General features: G+C 22.0%; 2 protein-coding genes across 2 annotated transcripts; one reads left to right on the top strand and one right to left on the bottom strand.

The window, feature by feature from the left end:
- Positions 1-4581: 4581 nt before the first annotated feature.
- Positions 4582-6947, bottom strand: F4817DRAFT_319836 (uncharacterized protein; the record flags this gene model as incomplete). The annotated part of the gene is made up of 4 exons (XM_049301108.1): positions 4582-4599; positions 6080-6401; positions 6482-6633; positions 6714-6947. 4 exons carry the CDS (start codon positions 6945-6947, stop codon positions 4582-4584), a joined length of 726 nt encoding a protein of 241 aa, XP_049155169.1.
- A 4730-nt stretch (positions 6948-11677) lies between these two features.
- Positions 11678-13037, top strand: F4817DRAFT_255597 (uncharacterized protein). The gene is made up of 2 exons (XM_049299211.1): positions 11678-11894; positions 11966-13037. Exons 1-2 carry the CDS (start codon positions 11782-11784, stop codon positions 12876-12878), a joined length of 1026 nt encoding a protein of 341 aa, XP_049155168.1. The 5' UTR covers positions 11678-11781; the 3' UTR covers positions 12879-13037.
- Positions 13038-13074: the final 37 nt, after the last annotated feature.

Raw genomic sequence — 13074 nt, 5'->3', positions numbered from 1 at the left:
TTATTACATATATACGCGTTATAAATTATTAAATAAATGCGTAATAAATAAGTTAATTAAATATAATTTAATTTTAAAATTATAAAAATTATATTAAATATAATTGGTTTATAATTTTTTAAAGATAATAAAACGGTAATATGGTAAAAATATTATTATTTTATTAAGTCTTAAAGTATTTATTATATATAATTTAAAACTATTTTATATTTTAATAAAAAAGTTATTTATATTATTTATAAAAAATAAATTATATATATATTTAAAAATTTTTAATAATTAATAAATAATTAAATAGTAAAATAATTAATATTAAAAGTAAATATTTAAATTAAATAGTTATAATTAATATAATTTATTAATATAATAAAAATAATATAATTAAAAATTTATATAATTTTTTTAATATATTAAATAATAATTTATATATGTATTATATAATTTTAAACGTAATTTTATTACGTTAAAATCTTTTTAAATATACCGTAATAAATTTAATAAATATAAAAATTAAAGAAATAATTATATTATATTAAATATATTAATATTATATATTATTTATATAATATATTATAATTTAATATGTTATATTATTGATAATATTATTATTATTTAAAAAATTAATTTTTTTTTAAATTTTATAATAAATAAATTTATTATAATATTATTATTTTAACTGTTGTTATTTTTTAAATTATCTTTTTTTTTAAATTTAATAATTAATAAATTTAATATAAAACTATTATTTTAATTGTTATTATTAAAAGTAATAAAAAATTATAAAAAAGATAAAGTAAATATATTATTAAAACTTTTAAATTATTAACGTTTTTAATTAATATATTTATTATTATTATTTATATTAACGGCGTTAAATGATATATTTTTATTATTATTATTAAAAAATATAAATTAATTATTTATTAAATAATATTTATAAAAATTTTTATTAGTTATTTTATTTTTGTTTTTTTTATTACATTTAAAAAATATAATTTAATTATTTATCAAATAATACTTATAAAAACTTTTATAAGTTATTTTATTATTTTTATCGTTTTTATCATTTTTATCGTTTTTACTGTTTTTATTATTTTTATTATTTTTATTATTTTTATTATTTTTATTATTTTTATTATTTTTATTATTTTTGAAATATATTATTTAATTATTAATAAAATAATATTTAACAAAATTTTTATAAGTTTAAAATAAAAACCGCTTTTTAAAAAACAGGCTTAAATTTAATTGGCTAAGATTAAAAAATAAACACAAAAAAATTTTACTTAAAAATACAACATTTTTTATATAAATATTAAAAGTTTTTACAATATTCGTAAAAAGTAAAAATTTATAACAATATTTTTTAAATATATAAAATATAATAATATTTTTATTAAAAATAAATTAAATAAAATAAATAAATAAAAATTTTTAATAAATATTATATAATTTTTAACATTTAATATTATAATATTACTTTTTTATTTTTACATAATTATTAATATATATTTTAAATATATAATTAATTAAATAATATATATTTTTATATTATTTAAAAAATAAAATAATTTCCATTTTATTATTTTATAAATAATATATATTTTTATAAAACATTATTAAATTTATTAAAAAATTAATATTTAAAATATTATATTTACTTATATAATTTACCTTAAATTAATTACTTTTAAAATTAAAAATTAAATAAATATATTTTAAAAAAGTAAAAAAATAAGTTATTTAATAAATTTTATCGCAATTTAATATTACGTTTTAAAAATTATTATTTTATTTTACGTTAAAATTTATAATAAATATAAATATTTTTTTTTAAAAAAGAAATATATTATCGTAAAGAAATATTTAATATTTAAAATTTGGTATAAATAAATAATATATTAAATAATTAATTAATATTTAAAAAAAAAAAAAATATATTAATTTATTATTTTTTTAATATTATAAAAAAAATAAAATAATTTAATAAAATAATTATTATTAAAATAAATAACGGTTTTTTTTTATTAAGTTTTTTATAAATTAATAAATAAATATAATTAAACGTTTTATTATTTTATTAAATAATATTTTTTAACTTATTTTTTATTTTAATAAATTAAATATTATTAATTATAATATAATAAATATAAATAATTAAATTATAATTTATATTTTTATTATAATAAATAAATTTTAATAATAAATTATATATATAATTAAAATAATTAATAAAAAAATAATATTTTTAACTTATATTATAATTTTAAAAAAAAGTTAAAAAAATTATTTAAAAATAAATAAACATTATAAAATTAATATATTGTAAATTATTATTATGTAAAATAAATAAATAATAAAAAAAAGGTAATAAAATATAAAAATAAAGTTTAAAACAAAATAATATATTAAATTAACGTATTAAAATAATAACGTATTAAATTAATAATAATTAATTAAAATAATATTAATTATTTACATATAATATTATAATATTTTATTACTGTTAATCAGGTAATATAAATTAAGGATAAGTTTTAAAATAAAAGCTTAAATTAATTTAAAAAAATAGTTATTTATTGTGTATATATATGGTTTTTTATATAAAATAAAAAAGTTTATATTAAAGTTAATTACTTTAATAAATAGTTAAAAACTATTTATAATGTTGGTTAAAAGCCTTGTTAATATAATATACCTTTAAGTTTTTCGAAATTTTTATTTTAAAAAACTTTTATATAGTTAATAAAGTTATTTTTTTTACTTTTATTTTATTATTATTTTTTAATTAAAGTAATAATTATTTATAATTTTATATATATTTATAAAAAAAATATATGTTACTTTTTAATTAAAGTAATAATTATATAAAAAGATTATATTTAAATAAATGTTTTTGTTTTTTTATTAATATTTTTTATAAATGCCGTAATTTAAAATTTATATAAACGATTTAATTTAATTTATACGTTTATAAATTATAAGTTAATTATTATTAATTTGCTTTTTTTAATAAATTATTTATATTTATAAAAAATAAATTAACCGTTATTAACTTGTTTTTTTTTTAAAGTAAAGGTTTATAAAAAGTAAATTAATTGTTATTAATTAAAACCGCTTTTTTTAAAGTAAAATAAATACGCGAGTAATGGAAATTAAACGTTAAAAACGGTTTTATTTTAAATTTTACCTTTAACGTTTTAAAAGTTATATTATTAACGAGTTAAAATAATGGTTATTGTTTTTATTTTTATTTTTATTTAATTAATGGCGTAACTTGTGTTATTTTGTAAATTTAAAACGTATTTTTATAAGTTTACACTTTTTTTAATTTAATATATGTTAAAGGTTTAGATTTTATATATTATAAACGGCGTATTTAAGTTTTTTATAATGTTTTATTAATTAATTATATTTTTTTTTTGGTTTTTTAAAGTACGGATAAAAATGGTTTAATATATTACTTTTTAATATTATAATAAATATCTTTAAATTTATAAACAATAATATTATTTTTTAATATAATAATATTATTAACTACTTTTTATAATTGTTTAACGAAAGTTATGTAAATTTTAAAGCTTTATTTTTAATTATTTAATCAACTTATATTTAAGTTTAATTAAAAGTTATTTTACCGGTAATAATTTTTAAAAACTTTTATATAAATAATTATTTTTAAATTTTAACTAAGTTTTAAGTCTTGGTTTTAATATATGTACGTTTTTATTATTTATACCACTTTTTAAAACTTTAAATATTATAAGTTATTATTATAATTTCTTTATATTTTTAACATATAATGGTAATAACGTTTTTTTTAAATGGTATTAGTTTTTTTCGAAATAACTATATAACTTTTTAAATTAACAATAGTTTATTTAAGTAAATTATTTTAAATTTTATTATAATTAATTATAAAATTTTAAAATTAATTGTATAATTAATTTAAGTTTAAATTTAAATATAATATATAAACTCGGTTAATTAAATCGAATGACGTATTAAAAAGTCTTTTTTTTTGTTATTGTATAAGTTATATATTTTATTGTTTATAAAAGGGTTTTTTTTACAATTTGTAATTGTTACTTTAGTTTTTTTTTTTACCGCAATTAACGTTAGTTTAACTAGCGGATAAATTATTATATAAAGTATATTTTAAACATTAAAATTAATATAAAATTACACTTTACATTATTTAACATACATACGGAATTATATATATTAATTGGTAAAGTTTTATCGGTTATTAAATTTAATGGTTATTAAAATAACTGTATCAAAAACTATTAAAAACGATATTTTAATCGTTTAAAATATAAATAAAATAAATAAGTAAATAAATAAATAAATAAATAAATATATAATAAATAAATGACCGATTTATAAGTTTATAATTTAAGATAATATATAATGGTTATTTTAAATATAAACCAAGACTTATAATTGTTAATCAAGTAATATAAATTAAAAATAAATTTTAAAATAAAGGCTTGAATTAATTTAAAAAAATAACTATTTACCGTATATATGTATGGCTTTTTATACGAAGTAAAAAAGCTTATATTAAAGTTAACCACTTTAATGGGTAATTAAAAACTATTTATAACGTTAGTTAAAAACTTTATTAATGCAATAATTATTTTTTTACTTATTAATTTATTTATATTTATTTATATTTTATAAAAAATTAAATATTATTATTATTATTTAAAACCAATTTAAATAATTAAAAAATATTATTATAAATAATAATATTATTTATTAATTAATTTAAATATTTAAGTATTTATAATAACTTTTTTTAATTTTTTTTAAAAAAACCTTTAAAAAAAAAACCGATTTTAAATTACTTTTAAAAAAATATAATAATATAACTTTTATTTAATAATATAAAATAATAAAATTTATTAATAACAATTTTTAAATTTACTATATATTATAACTTAAAATTAAAATAAATAATCTTTAATTTAAAAATAAAATTAATTAAAAATCCATTTTTTTTAATTTTACTTTTTTTGGTTATATTATTAATTTTATTACAATTAAATATTATAATATATTTAACATTAATATAATTTTATATAAATTTTATATTATATATTAAATTTTACATAAAAAAAAAACAAATAAAAAATAAAATTATTTTACAAAATAAATTATTATTTAATATAAAAAATATTAAATATATCTTAACTTTTTATTTAAATAATTAAATAGTTTAATTAATTAACGTTTATTTTATAAATTAAAATATTAATTTTTAATTATTTTTATATTATTTATATATTTAAATTTTAATATATTTCCATTTATATTAATAAAAAAAAATTTTTAAAAAAGTTTAAAATATTATTTTAAATATTAAAAATAATATAAAAAATTTAATTATTTAAATTTTAAACAAATAATATATTATAATTTATTTATATTTAAAAATATATAATATTATAAATAAAAAATAAAAAAACGTTTTATTAACATATTTTAATTAAATAATTTTTAATTATTTATTATTAAATTATATAATATTATTTTTTATTTTTTTATTTTTTTTTATTTTATTTATAAAAAAATAACGCTTTTTTTATAACTTTACATATATTATAATAATATATTTAATTAAAGCCATTTTAACCTTTAAAACTGGTTTCGGTTAAAATATTAAACCATACTTTATATATATAAATCGTACACCTAATTAAATCGCTTAAAAAATGATACACGTGCCAAATACTGCCTATTAAATTACTTTCTTATTTAAGCTATGGAAAAAATTCAACACAATAACCCCTCGTAAACTTGGGCATACCGAAAGTCGGGTACCTATGGAGTAATTACGCAGATGCTATACGGCACGGATAAAGATCATGTCTAGCCCCCGGGAAACAAGTCGGCCACAGCCGTCGGCATAGCCAAGTTTTGATTGGCTATAACTATTTAAATAACACGCCTACTTCGTATTACATAATTGAGAAGTATCTATTCGTGCTTGTGAATGTATATAATTTCCTATGTAGACCTAACCACTATTATTCTCACTAATCCATTAACCCGCTGACCACCGTCAACCAACAGCAGGGCCAACCGACCTGACAGCTAACGAAGGATAGTCGATTGCTTGTCTCCCGACTGTCGGCAACGGGTCTATGGCTTTAAGCTTATTCCACGTTTTCATGATCATCTCCAAGTATTTCTCAAAGCCGCTATCTGGGCCGACAGCGCCATCTCCTGCAAACTCAGAGGCAAGGTAGATTAGTTCATCTACCGTCACATCTCGATGGTCTACTACCGAGATACAGAGAATGTATGCCAAGATGTTCTTATGAGTTGAAATCACTCCTTTTGTGGCGAAGTTGTATTTGTACGTATACATGTCCACGCGGATGATTGCATTGCTAGATCGTAGTTAGTACGTCTAGGTATTCATCCCTATTAATCAAGAGTTTCAACTTGCTGTTTGACGCAGACGAAAAACTTTTTATCGTAACTCTCGCCGGCTGAGGTGTCTCCAAGGATAGTGGAAAGCCCAGTCTTAACGACATTCTTGAACCCATCGAGGACACCATTTAAGCCCGTGTCGCCGGCACCGAAAAAAGCGTCCACAGCTTTGTCAACGCCGTCGCCCGGCTATTATACATCGTTAGGTAGCTATTCATTGTGTTACTCGCACCTAAGCAGTGACCTAAGTCGTAGACAGATATACATACCGTACTCTCCGTATCAACTTGGACATATCGCTCGAAGCGAAGTGCCCTCTTCCCCGGCACGCTCGTCTTCATCGCAGATTCATGATCGAGAAACATCGACTTCAGCTCCCCTTCGAAAGTATTTAAGCGGGCATCTGCGAGCTTCATCATTAGCTCAAGCTGTTCTTTCGCTTTCATCTCATCTTCTTTGCTACGATCAAGCGCATTCACTATAGCACTCGCAGCTTGGCCCATCCTGAAGAATTTGTGCTGGTGATAGTTGACGTTTGAAATATTCAACGTGCGATGAGATCATGGATATTCACCTTTTCACGAGATGGGCAAGTAGCTTTATATCAATGCTTCATCGCTTCGGCTTGAGTCCAGACTACCTAGAATCACATGTGACCGTCTTGATATCTCCCGTTGAAGCATAAGATTCAGCTAAAACGCCTTTTCGCGCAAAAGATAGCCATTGTACACGAAAGTAGTTCATGTAGTTACTTTTTCCTAAGCATAATCTGTGCGGAGAGTATAGTGGCGTTGTCTAGGTCATCCTAGCTTCCCATATTCGGGCTGAGCGACAGGGTTTTTTATCAGCTGTACATAGTCGGTGTCATTGAAGACTACTACATATCATGGTGGCTAAAGCCTAGAATTGTAAGAACTTAGCCGCCTTTGGTAATTCAGCCAGCAACTCTCGGTCACCGCCGTTCGGTAATGCCCAGGTTTACGAGGGGTTATTGTGTCGAATTTTTTCCATGGCCCAAATAGGAAAGTAACTCGATGGGCAGTAGCTGAGGTTTGCATCTGGCCGCTTCCTACAACCACTTAACCACCGTACAGGAGTTAGTACATGCGAATGGAGGTATAAATACCAAAGCCAAAGACAAGTATGGATTAACAGCACTTGTGGTTGCCGTTAAGAACGACTGCGAAGAAGTTGTAGAAAACAGCTTCTTGCGGACGAAGCTATCGATATAAATTCGAGGGATCGGAGTGGCCGAACTCCTCTATCTCTAACGGAAGGACGTGAGAATATCTCAACACTTCTACTTAGTAAAGGTGCCGACCCGAAAATTGCAGACTATTTAGGGCGTACTAACCTCTGGTTTGCGATAATTATTACGCGAGTGTGTTATCCCAAAAGACTCGTACCAAGAACACTATCTTTTAAAGTCAGCCTTATTACAAAACTTGCTATAAGTCAAAACACCGTTACTGGGGCCACCTGTGTGGAGGCCACCTCGAATTTTTAGACCTTTAAAACAAAGACTTTAATTTTAAATTAACAATATTTAATTAAATTAAATTTAATTAATTTATAATTTATTATATTTTAACGATAATATAATCTTTTATTATTAATTTAACCGATAAAGCATTATTTTTAAAATTAACGTTAAAATCGTTAATTATAATTATATTATTTAATTTTTAAGTTTTTAATTACTTTTTTTTTTATAATAACTTTAATATTTATAAATATTAAATTTAAATTTGGTAATATTTTGCGTTATTTTTATGGTTTCGTATTAATTAATTTTTTTTTTAAATAATTGGCGCAAGTTTTTATTATTATTAATTTTACAGTAATATTATTAAATATTTTATTAAATTTTTTAAATAAAAGCTTTATTACAGGTTTTTTAAACGTTAAATCGACTTTAATTAATTTATTTATTAAAATATTAAAGTTTCGTGAATTTAAAAGCGTTTTTAAATGTATAAAAGTTATTTTTTCGATAAAATTAAATGTTTTAAAGTTAAAAATTAAACCTGGGATCGTTAAAGTAATATTAAAAGTTTTTTAAAACATAAACTAGTAATTTAACAGTTTATTACAATTTTTAAAATAAATATTTATAACTTTTTAATTAATTAATATATTATTTTTAATTAGTTATTTTTTTTATATTATTTAATAAATTATAATAAATTTTTTTTTATTAAAGTTATTATTATAATATAACTAGTATATTTCGGTAAATTTACATTAATAATTTTATTTTATAAACGAAAATATATTTACGTTAATAACTTATAAAACGTATAACAAATGCATTAAAATAAAAATAACGTAAACTTTATTTATAAAATATTTTTAAAAGAATTTTAAAATTATATAATTATTATAACCGTTTAAAATTAATAATTTTTATTATTGTTAATTTAACGGTTTTATTTTTTTTAAAAAGATTTTATAAAATTATTAAAATACAATATTATTATTAGTTTAATTATTAAAAAACGTAATAAATTATTAACTTTTAAATTTAACGTTTTTATTATTAAAAAATTATTATTATTATATATTTTTACTTATATATATAATAAAAAAATTTAAAAATTAATTATTATTATTAACGCATTTAATTAATAACGTTTAAGTTTTATTATTATAATTTTAAATAATAATATGTTTTTTATAAACTTTTTTAATAATTATTTTATTATTTTTAACTTTTTTCATTATTTTTATTTTATTAACGTTATACGTACGATTAAAAAAAATATTAATAATACGGGAGGTTTTAAATTAATTAAAAAAAAATATTAATATTATTAATTATAATGTTATTAACGCATTTATAATTAATTAAATAAGTTTTAACCGTTTTTATATTAAAATAATAAGTTATAAATTATATATATTAATATATATCGAAAATAATAAATTAATAATTATAAATTAATAATTTTTTAACAATATTTTTAAATTAATATAAAAATAACGCGTAATTAATACGGTTTAATATAATAATTTATTTAATTTATTTATTTTTTTAATATTTAAATAATTTTTAACGATTTTTTAAATATTTTTTTTATATTTTATAACTTAATATTTAATTTATAAAATAATGTTATAAAATAAAGTATTTTTTAAACGTTTATTATAAAAATATATTTTTAAAAATGTTATTTATTATTATAACGTAATACAATTAAATTAAAAAAATAAATATTTTAAAATTATTAAAAAATAAAGAATTAAATAATAAGTTTTATTTTTTAATTAATTTAAAATTGGTTTAATTATATAATAATTTATATATAAACTTTATTGTAAACGCGTTACGTTTTTAAAGTGGCTTTTATATAAGTGGCTTTATTTTAATAAATTTAAATTAAAATTTATTAAAATTAAACTTACGCCTAATTGCGCCATAAACGTTATAAAACGCTTAACTTATATTATTATATTTATAAGTTATAAATTTAAATTTTAACGAATTTTAGTTTAAAATATGTTTAACATATTTAACTATAATTAAAATAATTTTTTTAAAAATTAAATTTTATATTTATAATAATTTAATATTTAATAATAACGTATAAAATAACTTTTATTTTTATAATTTAAAGTTAATATTTTATTTTTTTTACTTTTTTATTTTTTTTATATATTTATATAATATTATGTTATAATATCGCAAGTTTTAACGTTTAAAAATACGTAATAATATATTAAAATAATATTTACATTTATATATATATTTATAATAATATATAATATATTTTATTTTTTTTAATTTAAGGTTAATATAATAGTTTTTTAAACCTTTTATTTTTTTTATATGTTTATACGGTATTACGTTATAATATTATAAGTTTTAACGTTTAAAAATACGTAATATATTATATTAATATTTACATTTATACGCTTGTATTTACAACCATATATTTACACTTATAACTACGTTTAAAATACCTTTTATTTTTATAATTTAAAACTTTTAATTTAATTATTTAAACCTTTTAATTATTTTATATGTTTATATAATATTACGTTATAATGTTATAAACTTTAACGTAATATATTTTTAAAAACGTTATAACTGATATTATAACCGGTATTATAACCGATATTACAGTTAATTATTATTTTAAAACGTTTAAAACGCGTATATTTAAACGTTTAAAACGCGTATATTTATTAATAATAAAATTAATAAATGTTTTAAATTAATTAAAACTTACTTTTAATATATTAATATTATTATTTTTAATATTATATTTTTAATATTAAATAATTAATTGTAGCAAAAATTACTTAAGTTGCTTTAAACCAAAGATGCGAAATTTGTGGGGGGGATAGGTTGGGGATATGATTGGTTAAAAAAAGGTGTGGCGGGAGGGGTATAACAAAATTCGCGTTACTGGTCTGAGTTCACTGAGATAAGGGTGGCCCTAGTAACGGTGCTTTGACTTATCGTTAGCCAACAGCGATTTTTTATCGGGGGCAAGTCAATATAGTTCTACACTCAATTGCTCCGTCGTTCGTGTGCTCTGGATTATGTTGGCAAAACTCGAAATGCCCGATATTCACAACCAAGACTACGGGGGATATAGTTTTATGTTCTTCCACTTTACAGACCTTTACCCCACATTGTCTAAGTACGGAGTTGTGGTCAAGGCTATCTTCAAAGAGTTTAAGAGAATGAAGAACGAAAGATGTTCTGCTCGGCACTTCATTCAGCAGCATATTGTGCAGCCACTCGAGAGTCTATTCGATGGGTTAATACGGGATTGCGGTCATAAATTCGATGATGATAATTTTCCAGTTGTATCGGCATTAGTCAATTGGGAATTTGTATGGGATTACTATAAAGTACTGGAGGATAAGGAGGAAATGGTTTCCGATTAGCATAGAAGGAAGTTCATGAACATGATCAATCGTTGGTTCCTTACCGCTATTAGGGGGGGTCTAAGGAACGGTATATATACCGTATATATTAGATACTATTCAGTAAATTGAACCGCTTTAATACTTAAATCGAAAGGCTCGAGTTTAAATTTCGGGATGTTAAACCCAATTATAGCAGTTCAAATGAATTAAACAGTTTATGTATATAATCTTTCCGAAGGATTATTACAGGAAGATACCTCTAGTAATTACATAATAAATATTCAATACTTAAATAAGGTTAAATACTTGCATATTCCCTTGTCCCACTATGGTGTTTATTTAATGGGTCTGACCATCCTTCGTACCTGTTAAGTGCTATTGATTCCAATCTTTATAACATAATCAACTTCTTATCCTCCCTCTAACCCAGGGAACAACAAGGGCAAAATAACCACAATGGATAAGTCCGACCTCCTGTTATATGCCAAGGAGTATGCGACCACACAGGATCTGTACGAGCTTCTGGGTGTAACATCTGACACGCCCAAAGAAGACATCCACCGCGCTTGGTACGTCATATTCTATCCTTCATCTAACAGTCTCATGCATATAAATCATAATACTAACACACTATCCATAGGCGCAAGCGCAGCTTGAAATACCATCCTGATAAAGCGGGAGCCAACTTCGACCCGGCGAAATGGGAACTATTCGAGCGAGCGCGGGACGTACTGTCCGACGCCCCAGCGCGCGAAGTCTACGACTCACAACGGTCCGCCGCCCTCCTGCGCGAACAGCAACGCCGCGCCATGGACTCTAAGCGACGCGCTATGGTAGAGGATCTCGAAGCACGAGAACGCGGGGCCATCAAGCGCCCGCGCGGTGAGGGCGACGGCCCTACGATGAGCGAAGCCGAGAGGAGACGACTGGTCGAAGCTGGGAAACGGCGTCTAGAAGAGAGGCAGAGATTAATGAGAGAAGCGGAGGAGAGAGAAAGGCAGCGAGAAAAAGAACAAGCGGTACAAGCGAGTAAAGAGAACCAGAAAAAGGCACAGCCGCGAAATCCAGAGGAACAAGGAGGTCCAAGAAAAGCACCAGATACTTCGAGTGCAGCCGAGTCAAAGATGGATATCGACCCAGAGCCACCAGCCAGGAACGGCGACGGCTATGATGATCAGATCGCAGACCTCGAGCGGCGACTAGAGGAGGCGCGGCAGCGGAAAGCAGCCAAGAAAGAAAAGAAGACGGGGAGGAAGAATGGCGATGAGAAGCACAAGACACATGAGACTATACCTACTCCCGATGCCTCGCGAGGACCACAAGCTGACGAAAAGAAAGGCACTTCTACGTCGGGAACAGCGAAAACATTTTCCTTCTCCGCCTCTACAGGCACCTCTGCGTCTACCAACGGCAATACTACCACTAGCAGCAAGCCCAGGGCTAAAGGGGACTTCGCATCAACGATGGCTAGGCTGCGTGCCGCGCAGGCTGAGAAAGAGGCTCGGAAGAAGGCGGAAGAAGGTGCTGCTGCTGCTGATGGGGTTGGCGCCTAGTTGGATGAGGAGGATCAAGTGCCCCTGTCTAGATAGCTGCCATCGTTCTCGATTTTGTCTCTACTAACCTACATATTATGATACCCCGGGTCTTTTATAGAAAGGATTCTACTTGAAGTGCATGCATGCATTAGAATAAAAACGATATATTCAAGGATACCCAAGATAGAATACCGTTCTTAATTGTGAATATTGG

Source organism: Daldinia loculata (genome assembly GCF_022478755.1).
Source record: "Daldinia loculata strain CBS 113971 unplaced genomic scaffold F4817scaffold_67, whole genome shotgun sequence".
Lineage (NCBI taxonomy): Eukaryota > Fungi > Ascomycota > Sordariomycetes > Xylariales > Hypoxylaceae > Daldinia > Daldinia loculata.
The sequence above is the reverse complement of the archived record's forward strand: the minus strand, read 5'-3'. Positions and strand labels throughout refer to the sequence as shown.